This window comes from Arachis ipaensis, chromosome B07 (assembly GCF_000816755.2).
Source record: "Arachis ipaensis cultivar K30076 chromosome B07, Araip1.1, whole genome shotgun sequence".
Lineage (NCBI taxonomy): Eukaryota > Viridiplantae > Streptophyta > Magnoliopsida > Fabales > Fabaceae > Arachis > Arachis ipaensis.
In genome coordinates, this window is record NC_029791.2 from 39265472 (window position 1) to 39291208 (window position 25737).

A 25737-nucleotide genomic window follows, 5' to 3' on the forward strand; every position below is an offset into this window, starting at 1 on the left:
TATTTTTTTTCGCAAGCTTTGTCTATTCACTGCTTTTTCTTGCTTCAAGAATCAATTTTATGATTTTTCAGATTATCAATAACATTTCTCCTTTTTCATTATTCTTTCAAGAGCCAACAATTTTAATATTCATAAACAACAAATTCAAAAATATGCACTGTTCAAGCATTCATTCAGAAAACAAAAGGTATTGCCACCACATCAAAATAATTAAACTAATTTCAAGATAGAATTTGAAATCATGTACTTCTTGTTCTTTTGTAATTAAAAACATTTTTCATTTAAGAAAGGTGATGGATTCATAGGACATTCATAGCTTTAAGACATAGACACTAAACACTAATGATCATGTAATAAAGACACAAATATAGATAAAGCATAAGGCATATAATTCAAAAAACAGAAAAAATAAGAACAAGGAAATTAAAGAACGGGTCCACCTTAGTGATGGCGGCTAGTTCTTCCTCTTGAAGATCTTGTGGAGTGCTTGAGCTCCTCAATGTCTCTTCCTTGCCTTTATTGCTCCTCCCTCATGGCTCTTTAGTCTTCTCTAATTTCATGGAGGAGGATGGAATGCTCTTGGTGCTCCACCCTTAGTTGTCCCATGTTGGAACTCAATTCTCCTAAGGAGGTGTTGATTTGCTCCCAATAGTGTTATGGAGGAAAGTACATCCCTTGAGGTATCTTAGGGATTTCATGATGAGGAATTTTCTCATGCTCTTGTTGAGGTCCATGAGTGGGCTCTCTTGTTTGCTTCATCCTTTTCTTAATGATGGGCTTGTCCTCTTCAATGAGGATGTCTTCCTCTATGGCAATTCCAGCTGAATTGCATAGGTGACAAATGAGATGAGGGAAGGCTAACCTTGCCAAAGTGGAAGACTTGTCCGCCACCTTGTAAAGTTCTAAGGATATGATCTCATGAACTTCTACTTCCTCTCCATTCATGATACTATGGATCATGATAGCCCGGTCTATAGTAACTTCAGATCGGTTGCTAGTAGGAATTATAGAGCATTGGATAAACTCCAATCATCCCCTAGACACGGGTTTGAGGTCAAGCCTTCTTAGTTGAACCGGCTTGCCTCTTGCATCTCTCTTCCATTGAGCGCCTTCCACACAAATTTCCCTAAGGACTTGGTCCAACCTTTGATCAAAGTTGACCCTTCTAGTGAAAGGGTGAGGATCTCCTTGCATCATTGGCAAGTTGAATGCTAACCTCACATTTTCCGGACTAAAATCCAAGTAGTTCTCCGGAACCATTGTGAGCCAATTATTTGGGTTCAGGTTCACACTTTGATCATGGTTCTTAGTGATCCATGCATTGACATAGAACTCTTGAACCATTAAGATCCCGACTTGTTGAATGGTGTTAGTGAGAATTTCTCAACCTCTTATTCGAACTTCATGTCGGATCTCTAGATATTCACTCTTTTTGAGCTTAAAGGGGACCTCGGGGATCACGTTTTTCTTGGCCATAATTTTATAGAAGTGGTCTTGATGGACCTTTGAGATGAATCTCTCCATCTCCCATGACTCGGAGGTGGAAGCAATTGCCTTCCCTTTCCTCTTTCTAGAGGTTTCTCCGGCCTTAAGTGCCATTAGTGCTTATGAAAAAAACAAAAAGCTTTAGCTTTTCCCACACCAAACTTAGAAGATTTTCTTGTCCTCGAGCAAAAGAAGAAAGAAAGGAGTAGAAGGAGGAGAAATGAGGGAGATGGAGTGAGGGAAGTGGTTCGGCCAAGGGGGAGAGAAGTGTGTATGTTGTGTGAAAGTTGAGGTAGTGAGGAGGGGTATTTATAGTGTAGGAGAGAGAGGGATTTCGGTCATGTGGGGTTGGGTTTAGGAGGGAAATGGTTTGAATTTGAATGGTGAGGTAGGTAGGGTTTAATGATGGATGAATGTGAGTGGTGAAGAGAAGATGGGGAAGAGGGTAAGATTTGATAGGTGAAGGGTATTTGGGAAAGAGGTTTTGATGGGACTGGTCAATGGTGTTTGGGGAAGAGTGTTATGAAAAGGTGTGAAGAGGAGAAAAGGAGAGGTGGGGTAGGTGGGGATCCTATGGGGTCTACAGATCCTGAGGTATCAAGGAATTTGAGTCCCTGCACCATTCTGGCGTTTAAACACCCATTTTGTGCCAAATCTGGCGTTTAACGCCAGCTCTGCTACCTTTCCTGGCATTAAACGCCACTCTGCTGCCTATTTCTGGCGTTAAACGCTAGCCAGATGCCCATTTCTGCCGTTAAACGCCAGCCAGATGCCCATTTCCGGCGTTTAACGCCAGCCTGTGCCAGACAGCCCTTTCTGGCGTTAAACGCCCAGAGTGCTGCCCATTCTGGCATTTAACGCACAGAATGCTGCCAGGCTGGGCGTTAAACGCCCATTCTGCTATCCTTACTGGTGTTTAAACGCCAGTAAGCATGTCCTCCAGGGTGTGCTGTTTTTAATGCTATTTTTCATTCTGTTTTTTATTTTTCAGTTGTTTTTGTGACTTCACATGATCATCAACCTAAAGAAAACATAAAATAGCAATGGAAAATAAATAAATATAATTAAATAACATTGGGTTACCTCCCAACAAGCGCTTCTTTAATGTCAATAGCTTGACAGTGAAGCTCTTAGAGAGCTTCACAGAGACTCAGAGCTTAATGGTGTTGGCCTCCCAACACCAAACTTAGAAGTTGAGTGTCGGAACTCTGTTTGACTCTGTATTGAGAGAAGCTTTTCATGCTTCCTCTCCATGGTTACAGAAGAAGTAGGGGTGGGCATGGTTTGGATTTTTATAAATCCAAACTGGATCCATTTCAGAACCAGTTTTATGGTTCATGAAACCAAACCAAAACTAGATTGAAGAGAGAAATCGGTTCTAAACCGGTTTGAAAAAATAAAAACCGGTTTTAAACCGGTTTTAGAATTTAAATCCGGTTTTACTTACAAACCGGTTTTAAATCCAATTTTACGTATAAAACCGGTTTTAAATCCAATTTTACATATAAAACCGGTTTTAAATCCGGTTTTTTAAATCCAAATCTAAAATCCGGTTTTTTTTTAAATCCAAATCTAAAATCCGGTTTTTTTTTATAAAATCCAGTTTTAAAATCAGATTTTTTAACCAAAAATTCAATTTTAAAACCAATTTTTGAAAATCCAGTTTTAAACTAGTTTCTTCAACCAAAAATTCAATTTTAAAACTAGTTTTTAAAAATCCAATTTTCACATTGTTATATTCAACACACACTGAAACCAAAAATTAAAAATTAAAAAACACAACCCTCCGAAACCTTTCCAAACCAGCACGGCAGCCCCTGATTTCCATCACCGTCAACTTTTTTGGCTAATAAAACTACTACTAATCCTAAAAGATATTGATTTCTATATATAAAATTTACTAAATTATATTGAAGCATATTATTACAATGCATAGTATGGCTGCAATGATCAACAATTTATTTTCAGTAATAAATTAATAATAACAATTTATTCATGAACCATTCAAAGGGATAAGAAAACATTAATTTTGAAGCACTAGATAGCAGAGCAAGGTGTCAAAGCACATACAAAATATATAAAAATAAATAAATAAAATAATACAAAAACCATTCAAAAGATGAATGTAGCAAAGAAACAGAATTTAAACCAAGCACTTGCCTAGGCATAGAACAGGAGTTTTTGTATCCTTAAAACCATGGAAAATGCCTTGTAAAGCCAAAGAAAGTACAACAGCAGGAGCTAAAGCCTCAAAAATTCCAATCCCAAGTGCTAATAGCAAAGCAGTGGAGACAGAGGAAAATTGCTTTTTTCGATTGCCTCTTTCGAAGGATTTACCATTGCCAATATTTTGTATACCACTGTGCTCTGCAGGGAAATTCATTCATGGCATGAGTTGACAATGAAAAATGATAGCAAGCAACATATATGAGCTATGAAGAAGTTAACTGTGGACATAAAATTCACCCGAAAGATATTCTTCGGCAGCAGTTTTGGCTATGTCCTCAGCAACAAAAGATGTAGCAACACTTAGAAGGGGAATATTGAAAAGCTTTGATATGATGTTAAAGATGGTCATGGAAACACCAGCAGAAGCCAATTCCACAGTGCCTAAAAATAACGAAGAAGAGACATTTATAATTAATCCCAACATGCACTTCACTAATTTCATTGAATAAATCGGTTAACTAACCACAACCAACACATTCACTAAATCACTATCCTGTACCTCAAAACAGCAGAACAAGACAGCAGCAGTGTTTCATATCAACAAAATTAAGGTGGGGACTAGTGAAAGCAAGCACTCCTAAGTCCTAAGATCTTGAGTTGTTTCCATTGCCTATACTATAGTTGCTACTTGCTAGAGCGAGAGATTCAAGGCAGTAAATAAGGATAAGAAAAAGAAGGCCAAGGAAGAACACAGTTAATGATTTTTCAGAACAAAATTCTATTTACAACAAAAATCAGAACAACAAAGCCGGAAACATGTATAAGATAAGTTAGTTTTCTTCAACTAAATAATGATTTTTCATATGATTGCTAATTGAACCACAGTTAATACACTTCTTACTAAAGTTCTTGAATCAATGTCACCATTTGAAGTGTTCTTACTATCCCTCTTATGCAGCATTGTTCAAATTCATCATTCATCCCTGCAACTTCAACTACTAGTCTATCTAATTCTAATTCCTATAAGAGATTAGGAGATTGGTTGTTAGTTTTATTGGCTTAATTCAGCAAGTAGATTTTTTACGAAATCAAGTTTTAGGGGGGTTCAATTTGAAAATTCATACACCGTATATAAACAACTAGCGCTACATATATACTATATATATTATGGTACATGCATGAACCAAAAAAATAATAAATGAGCATGGCAATCAGTTCATCAAGGATTCAACTACTACTTAGTTTAATTAGATATTTTTCAACAAAAAGTGAACTACAGTGAAGAAGAAACTTACAGCAGGATCCATTGAAATGGAGAGTTCAAATGTTCAATACTAAGAGATTTTAAAATCTGCACATTCAATCCATTGAAGTGAAGAAGTCAGTATACTCATGAAGGAACAAAACAAAACAAATCAACAAAATAGAAAAAACCCAGATAAAACTCAGAACTCAGAACCAAGGGCAAGGAGGAGGCTTACCTCAATTGATGAGCATGAGCTCTGGTGAGCCACCAACGAAAGAAGAAGAGAACCAAAAAAGAGAGAAGACAGAGTCGCGAATGGGAGGTCGAGGCAGAGAGACAGAGTCTCGAATCAAAGTGAAGACTGAAGACTCGAAGAGGTAGAGGCCGACAAACCACCGGCGAGCTCCGACGAGAGGCAGAGAAGAAGAAATGTTGACGGTGGCGAAGAGTGGATTTGGTTTTGTCGAAGAGGATTTGTCGAAGAGGAGAAGAGGAGAAGACTCAAAATTAGGGTTTTTTTGGATGTGGATTTTAATTTGGATCTGGATCTGGATCCGGATTTAAAACCATTTAAATAGATTGGATCAAAAACCAAATTGTAAAATAAATATAGTTTGGTTTGGATTTTTTTTATTTAAAATTAGTTTTTTTTTAAATGGTTTGGTTTGGATTGGTTTAAAATCCAAAATGTGAATTTTTTGCCCACCCCTAGTAGTGTGGGATTTGGGTGACAGCGGAATGGAGATGGAGATGGAGGTGGTGGGTGATAGTAGTGGGGTAATGATGGATAAATTTGTGCCTCACCAATCCTAATCGTCTACTTAAGGGTTGTGAGTGAATATAAGTGAATTAGTCTCTATTGGTTTTGATTGTTGTTAAACCATAGGTACTTTCACTATATATATTGTATTACTCTATTACCCAGGACTAGTTGTACAATTACAGTGTATGAGTTTCAGTTTCACCTTTGTGTCTCAAGTCTTTTTCTTTTATTCTATTTTATGCGTCAATGAATGAAAACATTCTCATGCTTCCAATTCTTTACTCTATCTCAATTGTTGTTATGGTATCCAGAGCTTGAGATCCTGCTCCTTTTCAAATTCTGATTCCTCTTTCATTTTTTTTCAAATTTTGTCCCAATTTTATCCCAATTTTTCCCTCTTGTCTCTGTTCTTCCCCTTTTTCTTTCTTGATTTCTTCAATTTGGTGTTCCACAATGTCAATTACTCTATCAGAATCTTCAACCAAGAGATCGATCTCCCCAATTTCTGAGAAGTTGGATCACAACAATTATAATACATGGAGACACCAAGCTTTGCTTACAATTCAGAGTTTAAGTCTTGAAGATCATTTGTACCAAAGCAAGATTCCACAACAATACGAAGAAGATGCTGCCAAGAAGACTAAAACAGAAACTGAAGCCTTCAAACAATGGAGGTTAGATGATCTTACTCTATCAACTTGGGTTCTTGCATCAGTCACAAAGCCCTTCAAGATCAAAATCCTTCAGTGTCATCAATTTTATGAAATTTGGAATGCACTTAATGACTATTTTGCTGAGACCTCTGCCACAAGAATTCAAAGCTTAAAAGCTCAACTAAAATCAGTAAGAAAAACTGGATCGATACCAGATTATCTCTAAAAAATTCAAGATCTTGTTGACTCTAAAATCTATTTGATACCAAATTCAACAAGATGACTATATCTCAGCAATTCTTGATGGTTTACCTGAGGAGTATACTGTCTTTATTACTTCTATAATGTCAAAATTATCAACCTACAGTGTGCCTGAAATTGAGTCTTTTCTCAAAGCCTATGATGATATGTTGGAAAGATACAAGAAACGATAAGGTGGCATCCCCATGGCAAATATGGCACAAGCATCATTGATGAATGGATTTTTGCTAGTAAAGAATTCACAAATAAATTCTCGTTGCAAGTATAGTTTCTAAACCAACAAATAATTCTTTCATACAAAAGTTTGGTTGTCACAAGTAGCAAAACCCCTAAAAAGTAATAACCGAAGTATTTAAACCTCGGGTCGTCTCTCAAGGAATTGCAGGGAAGTGTGTTTATTATTGGTTATGAGATTTTCTGAGAAATTTTTGGGAGTTGGAGAGTGGAAAAATAAATTATTATAAATTGAAGCAATGTAAATTAAATGAGATTTATATATTCAGAATAAAAAGCCTTGACCGGGGGAATGATTAATTGGAAGTTCTATCCTTGTTAGATTTTCTCAAGTGTAGTATCAAAAGGTTGTTATTTTCACTTAGTTAACCCTTACTAAATAAAGGAAAGTCAAGTGATTGAGCTAACTCTTATTCGCAAGTCCTAATCCTCTCCCTTGGGAAGGATTAGCGTTAGTAAATAGAGAATTAGCCAACAACTTCCAATTTAACTAATCACTTGAGCATTCCAACTCAAGGGTCTCCTTTTAATCAACTCCCAAGTCAAGTTGGGAGTCTACTCTGTCAACATGAATACCATCTTCGTAAAGTTATAAGAGAAGTAAAAAGGGAACATGGTAATTAAAATCAATTGGAAGCAATTAAACAAATAATAAAATTTAAATGGAAAAATACTTCTTACATTAATAAATTCTAAAAACAATCCAATGGTAACTCTGAACAAATATTAAGAATATGAAAGAGTAAGGGAAAAAGAAAACAAACTAGAATGATAAAGACTTCAACGGGGTAGTGACTCTGTCAATATCCAACTCAAAAGCATAAAACTAGGAATCCTAAATCCTAGAGAGAACTGGGCCTAAAATTATTTGAATGAAAGTTGTATCTTCATTCCTCCACTCTGCAGCCTCTAATCTGTGTTTTCTGGGCCGAGAACTGGGCCAAAAACAGCCCAGAAATCGCTGGGGCGAATTCAGAAACGCTGAAATTTCGTAAATGCACGTGTGCACGTGATGCACACATTCGCCGTTTATCTGTAGGGCAACCATGGTAAATTATATATCATTTTGAAGCCCCGAATGTTAGCTGTCTAACGCAACTTCATTTGGACGTCTGTAGCTCAAGTTATGGTCGAATTAGTACGAAGAGGTCAGGCTGGACAGCTTAGCAATTCCTTCAGTTTCTTATATTCCTCCCACTTTTGCATGCTTCCTTTCCATCCTCTAAGTCATTCCTGCCCTATAAACCCTGAAAATACTTAACACACATATCAAGGCATCGAATGGTAATAAGAGAGGATTAAAGTTAGCAAATTTAAGGCCAAAAAAGCATGTTTTCAATCAAGCACAAAATTAGGAAGGAAAGTGTAAAACATGCAAATTCTGTGAATAAATGTGAGAATAATGGATAAAATCCACTCAATTAAGCACAAGATGTACCACGAAATAGTGTGCATCAAATCTCCCCACACTTAAACATTAGCATGTCCTCATGCTAAGCTCAAGAGAAGCTATAACGGAGTGAAGAGGAATGGTAAAACTTATGAAATGCAACCTATCTATATGAATGAAACTAAATGCAAAAATACTTCCACCTACTTGGTTAAAAGTAAACAAATTCTTCAAGACAAATATAAATCAGATCCACTAATTCAAATCACACAATAAGAGACAAGTAAACTTGTAAGAAGATAGCTCATGAAAGCCGGGAACATAGAATCAAGCATTGAACCCTCACAGGAAGTGTATATGCACTCTAATCGCTCAAGTGTCTAGGGTTAATTCACTCTACTCTTCTCTAGTCATGCTTTCTAAAACATTGTTCTTCATCTAACCAATCAACAAATATCTAGTGTACAAATGCAAACATCATGAGGTCTTTTCAGGGTTGTAATGGGGCTAAGGTAAGGGTGAGGATATATGTATGACCAAGTGAGCTATAATATGAATCTTTGACTAACTTAAGTTCTCACCTAACACACACACACACTCTATATAATTCTAAAATCATGCCTAGCTACCCAAAATTCCCACTTTTGCATTACATACTCATGTATAAACTTTTCTTTAATTTTATCACATATGCATTGATCTTTTATTAAACTTAATATTGGGATAATTTTGTCCCCTTATTTATTTATTTATTTAATTTATTTATTTGAATATTTTTTTCTTTTTTTTTCATTTTTTTCATTTTTTTTTTGGAAGTAAACATAACATATCAATGCACATGGATTTATAATTTTTCTGGTCTCACATGAGTATGCACCCAAATTCCCAATATTTTGTTAACAAAACACAGCACACTTTCATCAACCCAAGTTTCCACAGTTCCCCACACTTAATTGACACACAATCTCTATCTTAAGCTAACCAAAGATTCAATTGGGGTAATCAATTGTTTTTCCGCTTAAGGCTAGTGATGTGGTAAAATATAGAATAAACGGGGATTGAAAAGGCACAAAGTGGCAAACAAAGGTAATTGAAAGGGCAGGCTATTTGAGGTAAGTGAGCTAAAATCAAATGATGGCCTCAATCATATGCAAGCATGTAAATATACTAAACATTGGACATATAGAATGGAACAAAATATAGATTGCAGTCATAGAGAAGGAAACACACAAGAATAACATATTATGGTTAAATAATGTAACCATGTAATTAAGCTCAAATCTCACAGGTTGTGTGTTCTTAGCTCAAAAACCATGTTCCAAATTATAATCTTCAAACAATTTTAACAAAAAAGATTTAATTTAAATTAGTGAAATGCTATAAAAATTTCTTGAAAAAGAAAATATTACTTCAACCAAGTAGTGGTAAAATATGCACAGAATCAAGCAAACATGCAATCAGACATGCAAATGCAACAATGAACTAACAAAGAAAATAAAACTTTGGTGTTGAAAATAAGATAACTAACCCACGGAAGTCGGTATCGACCTCCCCACACTTAAAGATTGTACCGTCCTCGGTGCATGCTGAGATGTGCAAGTGGACGAGTTGCTACACTGATTCTTTTCTCCCAAGAACGTGCAGATGGACTTGTCTGTCGCCCCATGTAAACGTTTTTATTTTTCTTCCTCGGTGGCCATCCTGAAAGAAGAGGAAAAAGAATAAAAGTAACCCAAAAATAAAGATAGGAAACAATTAAAATATGGTTGGGTTAATGCCAAATGATGAGAGTCTCAATTACATGGTAGTTACAACATGCAAGTGAGAAAACAGTAGAAGCACATGGCATATTAATACTGCAAAAATTGCAACAATGGAAAGAGAGTATGGGTAATGCAAGAAAATATAATTCATGTCAATGCAAAAAGAGTACAACTATCATAAAAGATTAGCATTGACTTAAATAATATTACCCAACCAGAATAAAAGAAGTCATGAAGTACCAGAATAATGCAAGAGAAGATGCAACATTTGAATAAGAACATGTAACACCAATGGAGAAATAATAAACTTAGAAAAAGGAATAAAAATATGCACAAAATTAAAATGCAATGAATGAAAGTATGCAAATAAATTAGGTAAAATAGAATGAAAGTGAAGAAGGATGAGAAGTTAAAGAGATGAAGAAGAAGAAAGTAAGAAAAGAGGAGGAAAGAAGGAGAAAGGAGAGAAGAAAGAAGTAAGAAATGAAAAACAGGGCGCGACGCATACGCGTGCATCACGCGTACGCATGAAAACTGAGTTGGTCGTTCGACGCGTAAGCGTCGCCCACGCGTACGCATGGGTGGTCTGAAAGCGAAATGACGAGCACGCGTCAGGGACGCGTACGCGTGGGTGATTTTGTGCCCTTAGCACAGTTTCATCGCAAGGGCAGCACAACTCTCAGGTTAGCACGCTTATTACGCCGATTTTCCTATCCACGCGTGCGCGTGCTTGATGCGTACGCGTGGATTTCCCAGATTGCAGGTGACGCACACGCGTGATATACGCGTACGTGTGGATCAAATTGTGCGCAGAGCACACCAGTCGCACAATTCCATCACAACTTTCTCTTCATTGGATGGGATAGCAAAATTGGGAATCGACGCCCACGCGTGGCCTACACACACGCGTTGGTTCCCCCCTTTTTTTATGCAGAATGCAAAATGCAGCATGCAGATGAATATGCAGAAATTATGAATGAACACTAATAAAAATAAAATAGAATAAAAATAAGAATAAAATGAAAGATCATACTATGGTGGGTTGTCTCCCCCCTAGCACTTTTAGTTAAAGTCCTTAAGTTGGACATTTGGTTTGCTCCTTATCATGGTGGCTTGTGCTTGAACTCGTCTTGAAACTTCCACCAATGCTTTGACTTCCAATGAGCTATAACATCTCCAAGTAAATTTCCCAAGCTTTGATGGAGTTCTTCACAAGTTTTGAGCTCCCAAAATTGATCCTCTTGTATGTCGGGATCCCAAATCTTGTTTCCACACCCGTCTTCAAGTTGATCATCATTTTTCCACTTGGGTGGTGAGCAATTAGAATTCTCATTGAGACATCCAAACAGCCTCCTAGACCCATTCAATCGAGCTCTACACCAATTCTTGCACTTCAACTTTGAGTATGCAACCGTATTGAACCTTGCATGACAACTCTTACCACTAACCAACTCCCTCTTACTCTTATAGCTACAAAGAGCTCTAAGTTGCCCATCCGTCTCAAGCAAAGCATATTCAAGTGGGCTAATTAAGCTTAGAGATGAAAGATTTACCCACTTGAATAAAGGAATGGATGGTGATGGCTTTGGGGGAGATGTCCCCAAAAACTTTGGCAAGGTGATTTCTAGCTCCGTTTCCTTGAGCTCTTCCTTGACAAATTCCACCTCTTGACAAGCTTCTGCAACAGTAACCTCTTCCTCTAGTTCAATGGGAGAGAGTTCAATTGTAGGTAGAAACTCATTTACTATTGAACTCATCTCATGATTAACAGCTTCCAAGTTTTCAACCATGATATGCCTTGGAGGTTGTACACCTTCTTCAACATCAAATTCAAACGTCTTGGAAGGAGGCGCTATGACTTGAGTTTCCCATGGAGGTTCTGCATCTCCTAAGTCTTCGACCACCTCTTCTTCTTTGATAGTTTCGGCTTTCTCCACTTTCTCTAGTACAAAAGCAGACTCCTCCTTGATGTCTTCCCCTTCATGACAACTTTCCTCAAGGGTCTCAACTACCTTCACCTTTAGGGCCTCCTCTAGCTTCTTGTGAAGTATGAATTTGTGAAACTGATCCCTTCTCTTTTGTTTTGGGTCAGTAGCATCATTGGGATCATGTTGCTCTTGGATTGATGGATGTGGGTGCTCTTCCATGGAGGGCGGTGATGGGATGGAGAGATCATTATGTGGTTGAAAAGGAGGTGCACTAGAGCTTAAGGGTTGATTGTTGGGAGTATTCAATGATCCAATCTGTGAGGCGAGAGCTTGTAAAGCAGAGGTAAGACCGTTTAAGGTAGATTTAAGTGTGTTCTCCATGGCCTTTTGTCCTTGTGCAAGAGATTGAAGCATCTCGTCATAGAAAGATGAAGGAGGGCAATTATTTTGGAATTGGGGTGGTTCTATGTATGGTTCATATGGTGATTGGTAGGGTGGAGAAGGATTAGGGTCATATGGGGGTGTTTGGTGGTAAGGGGCTTGTGAGTACGGTAGTTCAAAATTATGGTGAGGAGGTGGTTCATAAGCATATGGTGGGGCTTGTTGGTAACTAGAAGGGGGTCCATCATATTCATCATCTTGGTACGCACCCTGGAATGGCTCTTGACCATAGTAATTTGGTGGAGGTTGGTTGTCACGAAAGGGTCCACCATAACTATTGTCTTAGGATGCATCGTAGAATGGTCATTGCCCATGGCACCTTGGAGGAGGTGGTTGCCGAAAGGGTTGATCAAATCCTCGTGGCTCCTCCCATCTTTGATTATTCCGACCTTGACGTCTTGGGTCAAAATCAAAATCGTCCCTGACCTTTTTTTGTTATTAAAATCATCCTCAACGTTACAAAACGTTATAAAATCATCCTTTTTACAAAAAATAATAATACTTTGACAATTTTATCCTTAAAATAAAAATAAAAATAATATTAAAAAAAAAAAGAAAAACCCCACCCCACCCCACTCCCAGCCTCTTCGGTCTCTCCCCCCTTCACCCCCAAAATTTTACCTTCCTCTTACTTTCAGATCTAACCAAACTCTCAGGCCCCTGACCCTCCTTTCCAAGTTTCAACTTTCTTCTTCCTCATTCTTTCGGATCATCAGTGAGGGGGTCTTCCATGAGGGGATCGTCGGTGGTGGAAGATCCGGTGACGCCGCTGCCTCCGATGGCAGGGAAGAAGGCAGCGCCGATGGCGGAGGAGGATGACGCAAGGAGCAAGTATGGGGAGATGATGGAGATGAAGATGGTGGTGCGGCATAAGGACTTGAAGGAGATCGTGGAAGCCATTAAAGAGAGCTTTGACAAAGCTGCGGTGGCCGGAGATCAGGTCTCTGAGATGCTCCAGATTAGTCAGGCACAACTCGATCGCAGTTTCAAGCAATTGAGGAGTTTGTTCTCTTCTTTTTGTTTGTTTGTTTTGATAATTGTTGATAATCAATTTTGGCTTTTTTATTTGTTTCATTTGTATGGTTACTGAATTTTTGGGTAATTAAGGGGGTTAAGTTCATTGGTTCTTGATGAGGTACGGAAGTTGGTGAATTAAAAATCATTAAAATGGTTACGTTGCAAGTATAGTTCTTAACTCACCGAAAATCTGCCTATCAATTTAGAAATATGTCACAGAGAGTTTAAATTAAAAATTACTGGGAGTTTTAAGTCCCAGGTCATCTCCCAACGAGTTGCAGAAGGTGTGCTATTTTATTAATCAGATGTTTCAAGAAGTTGAGTTAAGTAAATTGGAAATTAAATTGAGGAAATTTAATTAATATGAATAAAAGCCTTGACTGGGAGTTGATTAGTTGAAATTTCTACTGTTGATGGAGTGATTTTAAGATTAAATTATAATTAATGGTTGTTCTGTTTGGTTATCCTTTACTAGGTAAAGGAAAGTCAAACAAGTTGGAATGCTAGATCTATTCACAAGTTGCAACCCACTTAGTTCAAAGGGATTGGTGTTAGTGATTAGATAACAATCCAATAGTTAACCCAATTACAATTTTTCTTTCAATCCTTCCAACTCAAGAGTTCCTTTCAATCAACTCCCCATCAAGTGAGGGAACTACTCACTCATTGTAAATAATAAATTCATAACACATGAAAGGGAATTAAAAGAAGACATAATTATTGGAATGGAAAAATAAATTAAAATGGAAGAAATAATCCTTGTATCAAATAATCATGAAAGTATTCAAATGACAAAATTGAACAAAGCAAAGAACATGGAAGAATAAAACCAAGTTAAGAGAACGAACTAGAATGATGAGGTCTCGATGAGGAAATAACTCTTCTCAATGTTCCAATGCTAAGATCAATTCAAAATTAAAATTCTCCAAAACATAGAGAGGAAAACCTAAGGGAGTAAAACTAGATCTAAAACTGTCTACTGTATAGAATGAATGCTCCTTTTGTTTCTGCATATTCTCTGGCTCTAGTCTGCTGTTCTGGGCCGAAAACTGGGTCAAAATAAGGTTCAAAATCGCCCCCAACGAATTCTGCAGATTATGCAGATCGCACATGTCACGTGATCGCGTCATCCATGCGGACGCGTCATTCGCGTTTTTCCTTGCCACGCGTTCGTGTCGTCCACGCTACCGCGTCGCTTTAGCTTTTCCAATCCGCGCGGCCGCGTGTGTGATGCGGTCGCGTCACTACGAATTGCGCTCCTTCGCGCGGTCGCGTGAGCCATGCGACCGCGTCACTTCTCGCTGGTTATCTCCTCAAATTCTTGTGTTCCTTCCATTTTTGCTAGCTTCCTTTCCAATCTCCAACTCATTTATGTCCTGTAAAGTCTGAAACACTCAACACACAGATCACGGCATCGAATGGAATAAAGGAGAATTAAAAATAAGTAATTAAAGTCTCTGGGAAACAGTTTTCAAACATGTAATAAATTCAGGAAGGAAATCTAAATGCATGCTAATTTAATGAATAAGTGGGTAAGGATCATGATAAAACCACACAATTAAACACAATATAAACCATAAAATAGTGGTTTATCAGTTCTCCTTGACCATCACTTCTTCTCTGGACCCATTCCTTCCTTGATGAATCATTACTACTGCTACTCATCAACCTGTTTTCATTGTTCACGTTGTTGTCAAGATGCACTAGTTGCCTCAGTCCCACTTGGGCGGCAACAAAAACAGCATGATGATGTTGATGAGAAGGGTAGTTTGGAGGCGGTACTTGCGACAGTATGTTCTGGAAGCTGAGAGTACCTAAAGAAGACAAAGAAGAATAGACGGGTTGTTGGAAGTTAATGGCAGTAGTTGGAGAGAAGAAAGGGAAGAGATAAGGAAGTTGGGGTGCAGGTGGAGGGGGGAGGTTTTTTTATTTTTAATATTATTTTTATTAATTGATAAGGGTAATTTGGTAAAATAAAATAAAAAAGGATGATTTTATAGCGTTTTATAACGTTGAGGATGATTTTAATAACAAAAAAAGGTCGGGGACGATTTTGATTTTCACCCCAGACCTTAGGGACGATTTCAGTACTTAACCCTAAAAATTAATGAAAATAAACTCCTAAAACTAGAAATACTAACAAAGAAACGAAAAAGCAAATATTTACAATAACCAATAATAAGGCACACGTTTGTAATTCTCCGGCAACGGCGCCATTTTGACGAACGGATTTTCGCTAGTAAAGAATTCACAAATAAATTCTCGTTGCAAGTATAGTTTCTAAACCAACAAAGAATCCTTTCATACAAAAGTTTGGTTGTCACAAGTAACAAAACCCCTAAAAAGTAATAACCGAAGTATTTAAACCTCGGGTCGTCTCTCAAGGAATTGCAGGGAAGTATGTTTATTATTGGTTATGAGATTTTCTGAGAAATTTTTGGGAGTTGGAGAGTGGAAAAATAAATGATTATAAATTGAAGTAATGTAAATTAAAATAGATTTATATATTCGGAATAAAAAGCATTGACCGGGGGAATGATTATTTGGAAGTTCTATCCTTGTTGGATTTTCTCAAGTATAGTATCAAAAGGTTGTTATTTTCACTTAGTTAACCCTTACTAAATAAAGGAAAGTCAAGTGATTGAGCTAACTCTTATTCGCAAGTCCTAATCCTCTCCCTTGGGAAGGATTAGCGTTAGTAAATAGAGAATTAGCCAACAACTTCCAATTTAACTAATCACTTGAGCATTCCAACTCAAGGGTCTCCTTTTAATCTTAAGTCAAGTTGGGAGTCTACTCTGTCAACATGAATACCATCTTCGTAAAGTTATAAGAGAAGTAAAAAGGGAACATGGTAATTAAAATCAATTGGAAGCAATTAAACAAATAATAAAATTTAAATGGAAAAATACTTCTTACATTAATAAATTCTAAAAACAATCCAATGGTAACTCTGAACAAAGATTAAGGATATGAAAGAGTAAGGGAAAAAGAAAACAAACTAGAATGATAAAGACTTCAACGGGGTAGTGACTCTGTCAATATCCAACTCAAAAGCATAAAACTAGGAATCCTAAATCGTAGAGAGAACTGGGCCTAAAATTATGTGAATGAAAGTTGTCTCTTCATTCCTCCACTCTGCAGCCTCTAATATATATTTTCCGGGCCAAGAACTGGGCCAAAAACAGCCCAGAAATCGCTGGGGGCGAATTCAGAAACGCTGAAATTTCGCAGATGCACACGTGCGCGTGATGCACGCGTGCGCGCCATTTATCTGCAGAGCAACCATGACAAATTATATATCATTTTGAAGTCCCAGATGTTAGCTGTCCAACGCAACTAGAACCGCCTCATTTGGACCTCTGTGGCTGAAGTTATGGTTGAATTAGTACGAAGAGGTCAGGCTGGACAGCTTAGTAATTCCTTCAGTTTCTTGTATTCCTCCCACTTTTGCATGCTTCCTTTTTATCATCTAAGCCATTCCTACCCTATAAACCCTAAAAACACTTAACACACATATCAAAGCATCGAATGGTAATAAGAGAGGATTAAAGTTAGCAAATTTAAGGCCAAAGAAGCATGTTTTCAATCATAGCACAAAATTAGGAAGAAAGTGTAAAACATGCGAATTCTGTGAATAAATGTGAGAATAGTGGATAAAATCCACTCAATTAAGCACAAGATGTACCACGAAATAGTGGTGCATCAATCATAACCGTATACCGTTCAATCTCAAAGAGGCTCTTTTATTCGAAGAGGAAGAGGGGGAAGATTTGGAAGAGGAGGTCATTTTTCTAATCAAAGTAATCGACCTCAGTGTCAACTTTGTGGTTGCCAAGGCCATGTGGTTCAAACTTGCTTCCATAGATTCGATCCTAACTTTCAAGCTTATGGAAATAGCTCACAATCACAACAATCCACATTTCCTTACTCTAAAACACAACCACCACCACTATCATCACAGTTTCATCAACCAAGAGCTTATTTCTCAAATCCTTGGAATTATCAAGAATCTGTATGGTACCCAGATTCAGGAACAATTCACCATGTCACACCAGATTCACTCAACTTGCTGAATTCGAACTCTTCAATTCCAGATTCTGATCAATTGTTTGTAGGTAATAGTCAAGGTACGAAAATTCTAACTCAAGGAACTTCAATTCTTTGTGATAAAGACAGTAAAATCAAGTTTTTTTAAACAAATTACTTTATGTTCCTGAAATCACATAGAATTTATTAAGTGTAACTCAATTTGCTTTAGATAACCATGTATATTATGAATTTTGGCCTTATGATTGTATTATGCGTGATCAGAACTCTCAAGAAATTCTTCTCCAAGGCAAAGCTAGAAATGGCATATACTCCTTTAAAAACTTGTTTATTCTTGTGCCTAATAAGTCCTTAATGCATAGTTCTTTGAATAATTCTGTTTCTTGTAAGCATAGCATTATAGATTCTTCTATTAAGAAAGCATTTGTAACTCAAAGCAACAAAAATATAACCCTTGACCTTTGGCATAAACGCCTGGGTCACAGTTAAATAAAAATTGTACTTTCTATCTTGAAAACATGTGGAGTTTCTGCTCAATTTGATTCTAATTTTGTTCAAATATGTGAATATTGTGCTACGGAAAAAATGCATCAGTTGCCTTTTGCAAAATCTGAATCAGTCTATACAGCATCCTTAGACCTTATTTTTGTTGATATTTGGGGGCTTGCATCTATGATGTCTAGAAATAGATATAGATACTACATCTCATTTGTGGATGCTCATAAAAAATACATAACTATTTTCTTACTAACTCATAAATCTCAGTCACTACAATCATTGAAAATTTATAAACTGTTTATGGAAACTCAAACAGGATTGAAGATTAAGGCTTTGCAAACTGATAGAGGTATGGAATTCATGTCACACTCCTTCAGTCAATTTTTAACTAAACATGGTATTATGCATAGAATTTCATGCCTCTATACACATCAACAACAAGGTAGTGTAAAGAGACGACATAGGCATATAACTAAAGTAGGATTGTCACTTTTGGCTACTGCTGCATTACCAATGTTATTTTGGGAAGACTCCTTTACATCAGCAGTATATATCATCAATAGATTACCATATTCTGCATTAGATAATAAATCACCTTTTGAAACTTTATTTGAAAAATTACCAGATTATAAGGACTTTAAAATATTTGGATGTGCTTGCTTTCCTTATTTAAGATCTTCTAACAAAGTAAAGTTTGCATTCAAATAAAAAAAGTGCTTATTTCTTGGCTATGATAGTAACTACAAGGGTTATAAGTGCATGACTAAAGACGGGAAAATTCACTATTCGAGACATGTGATATTTGATGAAACTGAATTTCCTTACAATTCTCTATTTCACAATAAAAATATAGTAGTGAAACAGGATACAGTTAAAGATCTGCCAGCTTTTACATTCAACATTTCACCCAAGACTTCTAAAGCTCCCCAAACTCTACCTCTTCTAGATATCTCAGATTCTGCCTCATCAACTACTTGCCTTGACACTCAAAATACTGAGCATACCTCTTCTAGTACTGGCCTCAATCATAATCCTTCCATCTCAATTTCATGTCTTGAAATCTGTCAACCTTTTGAAAATGCTACAAACATTAATTCTACTACATCTTCTAATACTCACGATATGCTTACAAGATCAAAAACCAGAAACAATAGGCCTCAAGCATTAGCTATAACTTCAGTAGAACTTTATGATTTGATTAACAATACCTCAAAGAATGTTAAACAACTTTTTCAGTGTTTACACTGGAAAAATGCAACGGATACTGAAATTGAGGCTTTAGTAAGATGTAACACCTGTGATTTAGTTGAACCACCAAAGCATAAAACTATTATTGATTCTAAATGGGTATTTGCCACAAAAAGAGATCCGTTAGGCAACATCATCAGGTACAAATCCAGGTTAGTTGCAAAAGGTTTTTTGCAAGTTGAAGGCATAGATTACAGCCAAGTATACAGTCCAGTTGTGAGACCTACTACTGTGAGAATTGTAATTACTGTGGCTCTATCACGTGGATGGACAATAAGGCAATTTGATTTTGATAATGCCTTTTTGAATGGTATTCTTGAAGAAGAGGTATACATGTCTCTACCAGCAGGTTATCAATTTGGGAATGCATCACAGGTTTGTAAGTTGAACAAAGTAATCTATGGATTGAAACAAGCTCCAAGAGCTTGGTTCAATACATTGGCTGCTATGTTATTATAGTTTGGTTTTACCAAAAACCAAAAGTGATATCTCATTGTTTGTTAAACACACTAGTATATCTATCACCTTTCTCTTAGCTTATGTAGATGACATTGTTGTCACTGGAAGTGATACTGGTAAAATAGACAAACTTATCTCTGATCTCAATAAAATCTTTCCGCTTAAAGATCTTGGAAAACTTAGTTATTTTCTTGGGTTAGAATTCTCTTATTTAACATATGGATCCATTCTAGTTTCTCAACAAAAGTGTGCTCGAGATTTGTTACAAAAAACCAAAATGGACACTACAAATTCAATGCCTACCCCTATGGTCTCAGCCTTGAAGCTTACATCAAATGATGCTGAGCATTTTCAGGATCCAAAATTGTATAGAGAGACAGTTGGATCACTTCAGTATTTGACTATTTCAAGACTAGATCTTGCTTTCTCTGTAAACAAGGTCTCTCAATCCATGCACTCTCCAACAATAGAGCACTGGAAGGCTGTCAAACGCATCCTCATATATATTGTAGGTACAGTATCAGCAGGCATTAAATTTCAAAAATGTACTGACTTTAGATTACTTGCATTCACAGATGCAGACTAGGCAGGGGATTTGGAGGATAGGAAATTAATTACTGGCTATTGTGTATACTTAGAAAGCAATTTGGTATCATGGAATAGCAATAAACAAGCCAAAGTTAGTCGCAGTAGCATTGAGGTAGAGTATAGGAGCATGGAAGCATCTCAGTCAGAACTAGTGTCTATACAGCAGCTTCTAAAGGAGTTTCGAATTCCACAAGCAATGGCACCTACTATTTACTGTGATAATCAAAGTGCTTGCTCATTAGCTGCTAACCTGGTCCTGCATACTAGGTGCAAACACATGAAAATTGACCTTCACTACCTAAGAGAGATGGTGAATCAAAAACAAGTCTATGTCCTACTCCATATACCCTCTATAGATCAGATTGGGGATATTTTTACCAAATCCCTCTCATCACCTCTATTTCACAAATTTCGAGACAAACTTAGAGTGGTTCTTCAACCCACTGCTAAGTTTGAGGGGGCTATGAGTGAATATAAGTGAATTAGTCTTTATTGGTTTTGATTGTTGTTAAACCATAGGTACTTTCACTATATATATTGTATTACTCCATTACCCAGAACTGGTGGTACAATTACAGTATATGAGTTTCAGTTTCACTTCCGTGTCTCAAGTCTTCTTCTCTAATTCTATTTTCTGCGTTAGTGAATGAGAACACTCTCATGCTTCTAATTTTTTACTCTATCTGAATTGTTGTTAAGGGCCATGTTATCTATCTTCTATCCTATATCATATATCATCATCATATATAATGGGAATATGAGAAAGATTAATTTAGTTATATAATTCAAAAAATATATATTTTCTTGCTACTACTAACCTTTTAATTAAGTTACATATCATTAGTCATCTCAACCAATGACATTTTGACTTTTAGTTATCAACTCGATTCCTTTAGTTTAGTAATCAAACATACTTTAACCATATTTTGAAACATTGATGGCCAAAAACAATAAATTCAGATGACACGACTACAAGAAAAGCACCCATTCAGGTACACTTGAAAAGTGTAGCCAAAAATAAAAAAAATGATGCCTTAGGTAAAGGCTATGCTTTTTAGGCTTTGGAGACGCTTTTCTGGGGGATGCCTATACCAGTGTTGCCTATTCTCAAAGGCTATGCTTTTCTGTATCAAAGGCTACGCTTCTGGGCTTTTGGAATAGGGTGCGCTCTTTAAGTGATGCTGTCCAGGACCAAAGGCTACGCTTTTCAGCACTAATGGTTACCAGAATTCAAAAGAATAGGCTACACTTTTCAAGAATACTACATCACTTTATAAACGTAACAAATAGTATACCTATAGCTACTCTGTATAAGTGTAGCCTTTTTTCCCTCAATTTTTTTAAATTTCTGTTTATATATATATATATATATAAACAGAAATTTCTAATAATCTTTTTATCTAAAATCTAATATTTGAGAATATAATTATATATATAATTCTATATTTATAATCTTTTTATCTAAAATTTAAGATTTGAAAATATAATTATATATATAATCTTTTATTTTAATTAAATTAGTTAATTATTAAAAAATAAAAATAAATACATAATAATACCATACAATAATCTTTAAATAATAAAAATTATCCTGAAACAAAATATATTTATATAATGAACCAAGAATATTAAGATAATCATAATTTTGAGTATTCATACATCTCACACTAGAATAAGCATACTCATATCAAAATATGCATGAGACCACTTAGAGTTTACTACTAATAAATTAGAAAAAAGCAAAATATTATATCATACAAATGTATCTTCTAATATTCTATAAATATAATCAGCTCTTCAGCTAAATTGTCAGAAAGCAAGTGCTGAAAAATATTCCATAAATATAATCAGCTCGTCAGCATATGGTAGAACATCATCACAGGTTTGAAGCGCTCTGAGAGAGTCTTTCCAATTTCGGAGGACTACTTGATTGAAAAAGGTTTCAGCTTGTGAAATAAGATTACCTTCACCATATTCCTCAGTCATTTCACGATTCTCAGCAGCGCACCAGAGGTACACAACATTTGAAGCTTTAAGTTCAAGTTTCACACCATAGCAGAATTTTGCGACAAGTTCAAATGTCTTGGCCCCACTAGGAATGCCAGGTAGGTGTATGACACATTCTTCCTTAGACTCAGAAGCTTCTGCAATCAGTCTCTCCAAAACCCCACTTTTAGAGAGCAAAGGGAACTGCACCATGTGTTTGAATTAGCTTATTTATATTCAAGTTTATCAACATCCTTTAATCAAAATGGTACTGAGGGGCTGCCTTTCAGCTAAGAAACTATTTTATGTAGAATTACAGCACCAAATACAGTTCGTCACTACATTAAATTTTACAAAATGGTCTATGAACACAAGCAAAGATGATAGTTCTTTCTTTTAAGTCCAGAACAACTCCCAAACGATTTAAATTTCAACAATACCAATAGTAACATGAAAATTGACATCATATGTTAACAAAAGATCATATGGGCAGTACATCAGCTATATATAATAAAAATATATATTAAAAGAAATAAACATTATATACCATGTGAAGATGGAAGGACATTTCACCCACTTCGACAACAATGTCACTGGGAAGCCCAGTTGTGCAGAACCTATAGTCATAAGGGCAATAAAAAAATGCTTACACATTATGTAAAAGTGGAAAAATTTGAATAACAATTCCAAAAGACACAACACAACAGAGTCGTTTGAAATGGTCTAATTTGAAAATTAAAGGCAAGAAAATTATCATCATTGGAAACATTTTTTCGAACAAATGCCATTCTGAGCAGTAATAAAAGAAAAGAATGGAAAAACTTGAAACATAGTAATAAAGTGTGCATCACAAGGCCATTTAAATGGACAGCTGTTGCCTATAATGCAGAAAATACAAGCAAATTAAATAAAGCAATAAGCTATGATAATTAGAAGCAAAATCAAATGAAAAATATACGGTAATCTAGACTATCTTAGAGCAAACACTGAAAAAAAGAAGTCATGAAACACTTGTGTGTTTCCATTTTACATGTTGGCCTCAAGTACCAAACCCAACTTCAAGATACTTCATCCATAACTAGATAAAATAAGACCTCCACAAAATGAACTATTCATCCTGTATCAAATTACTACAGAACCATATTCCTAACCCTAAGACTTTACAATGCACAAACATGTAAACAAAAGATATAACCTACAAAACACAGATAAAAAACATCAACAAAACTGCAAAATCCTTTTTTCTTTTCTTTTTCTTTTTTTGAGCTTAAGAAAATTACAATTTACCACTCAAACACATTAAGAAAAGGGTGTATACCATGTTTGCCTTTGACATTGGAAAGCATCAGGTTCGGAACCCAATTTCACACAAGCCATTTCACTCAAATTCCAAGAAAGAGATACAACAATTCAGAAACCGAGCTCAGAGAAGAACAGAGGTAAACTGAAACCCATCGAAACCCTTAGATCACTTTATCAAGCTGAATTCCTTAATAAGCACCAAAACCGAAGCTTCTAATTCTTGAGAAACGCATTGATGCATATCTACTAGTCAGGTACGTGATTTTCAGTTTCAGTTTATCAATTGTATTTGTGTGGATTTAAGCTGTTTTGTTTAGTTTCTTTCTTTTTTAATGTTTATCTAATTTTGTACCTATATTTACAGGGTTTTGTACATATAAATCAAGCAAATCTAAATCAAGCATAACTAGTTCTCAAGTAGGGGAGAGTTATCAGCAAACCATGTCTCTTGTCTCTCAGACTGGAAACGAGCAAAACAAGAATTTATGAATAGTCTGTCGTGTAAGAACCGCGACTAATTAACTGTTTAATTAAATTGCCCAAATTAGATTCCAAAAATTTAGAACGAGAATTAGGGAAATTAAATATGATTTTTGGACTCAATAGATTTTTCTGAGTCAGAAAAGGTATTTTTTGAAAAACCGAATAAAACCATGAAACGGCAACCGAACTGGTTAAACCGGTTTAAGTCTGTCCGGTACTGTCCGGTACTGTGCGATAGCTGCACCGTTTACGGCCACGCGATCACCGCTGAGAGCTCTACATAACCCACCCAAGAAACTGGTAACAAAATCACGAAATCCCTCTCAAATTTTCCTTTAAAAAATTCAAAATTTTAGGGTTTTGTTTTGAGTGAAAATTTTGTTTTGGTTGTTTAGGTGCTAATCATTAGTGAGAAAATGTTGGGTTCTATCCCAAATTTCAGTGATTAAGGTAAGATTTCTCAAGAACCCTTGTAAATTGATTAATTGTGGGTGTTAGATTTTGATTTATATGAAACGTATGATGTTAGTTTGAATATTGGAGCTTGTTGGAATTGCTTTGGACATGGAGCATTTGGAGTGGAATTGGTGACTTAGTGGTTGAAAGCTTGATTTGCATTCAAATTGGGTTTTTTGTGCGTATTGGGAATCGGCCAAGGTATGGTTTTGGTTTTCTCTATATAATATATAATATTTCTGGACACTTAGGCCAGTGACGCATAGGATAGGTTTGGATTGAGTTGGTTGTTGAATTTGTTGAATGATGAATTATGATGATTTAATAATTTTTAGTATGTTGATGTATTATGAGGTTGAAATTGATAAAAATGGTGCGGAAGATTTAGATTCAGCTGGAATGAGATTGATTATGATGCTTGGTATTGATGGATTAATGATTGATGAATGTGATGGTTGAGAATGGGTGCTAGTGTGATATAATTGATATTTGAGTTTGAGAATTATATGATACGAGTAGAGGGATTGTGACACAAATGGTAAAATCTGATGTGGGATGGAGTTGAGGTGGTTTTGGTTGTTAAATAGGAAAATTGAGAACCTTGTGAAATTTTTGTAAAAATGGATTTTCGGTGAACTTTGACAGATCATAACTTGAGCCTCAGTTTTCAAAATTTGTTGAAAGTTGCTTTAAATTAAAGTTCATTGAAAAATATTTAAATGGATATAAAGTTTATAGAAAATAGATTTTTGTAGAGGGAGTTATGATCATTCAAAGTTTGGTGTCAAAATCTGAATTCTGCAATGTTGCAGAATTTTATGATTTCGGGTTTGTGTGCGCACGCACACCCCGTGGATTTTTGAACCTGTGCGCACGCACAGCCTTGTGCGCACACACACACGGGGACATGGCTATGGTTGGGAGCGCTAGCACGCTCTTTGTGCACACACAACCAACAAAGTTTTGCAAGCTGTGCGCACGCACAGCCTTGTGCACACGCACACACTGGAAGGTGCAGTCTGTTAAGGGTGTTCGGACGCATTGTGTGAGCGAACAGAATTGGAAAATTTTACTCTTGTATGTACGCACACCTCTATACATACGCACACATCTTGAAAATCCTCCTGGGTGTGCGTACGCACACCCCTGTGCGTACGCACATTGCCTTGTTTTTCAACAAAAATCTTGTTTTTAACTGTTTCACCTTTCCGGCAAGCTTGCAAACTTCTGTGACACCTATCTAAGACTTTTTAGGTTGTTTTTGGATGTCAAAACATAGAGAACGGAGGCTTAGGTTTCTAGTGTTCTGAGGATGGG

At 36.3% G+C, this 25737-nt stretch overlaps 2 protein-coding genes and 1 long non-coding RNA gene across 3 annotated transcripts; all 3 read right to left on the reverse strand.

The window, feature by feature from the left end:
- On the reverse strand, positions 3604 to 4153 carry LOC107608208 (protein DETOXIFICATION 45, chloroplastic-like). Its single transcript, XM_016310070.2, has 2 exons — positions 3952 to 4153; positions 3604 to 3852 (listed from the first exon to the last, which is right to left on the reverse strand). Exons 1-2 carry the CDS (start codon positions 4136 to 4138, stop codon positions 3629 to 3631), a joined length of 411 nt encoding a protein of 136 aa, XP_016165556.2. The 5' UTR covers positions 4139 to 4153; the 3' UTR covers positions 3604 to 3628.
- Positions 4739 to 5424, reverse strand: LOC110264573. Its single transcript, XR_002350744.1, has 2 exons — positions 5136 to 5424; positions 4739 to 5005 (listed from the first exon to the last, which is right to left on the reverse strand). It is a non-coding gene; the product is annotated as an uncharacterized LOC110264573 (long non-coding RNA).
- On the reverse strand, positions 21783 to 23970 carry LOC107607065 (BTB/POZ domain-containing protein At1g30440-like). The gene is made up of 3 exons (XM_016309053.2): positions 23498 to 23970; positions 22727 to 22796; positions 21783 to 22383 (listed from the first exon to the last, which is right to left on the reverse strand). Exons 1-3 carry the CDS (start codon positions 23554 to 23556, stop codon positions 22003 to 22005), a joined length of 510 nt encoding a protein of 169 aa, XP_016164539.1. The 5' UTR covers positions 23557 to 23970; the 3' UTR covers positions 21783 to 22002.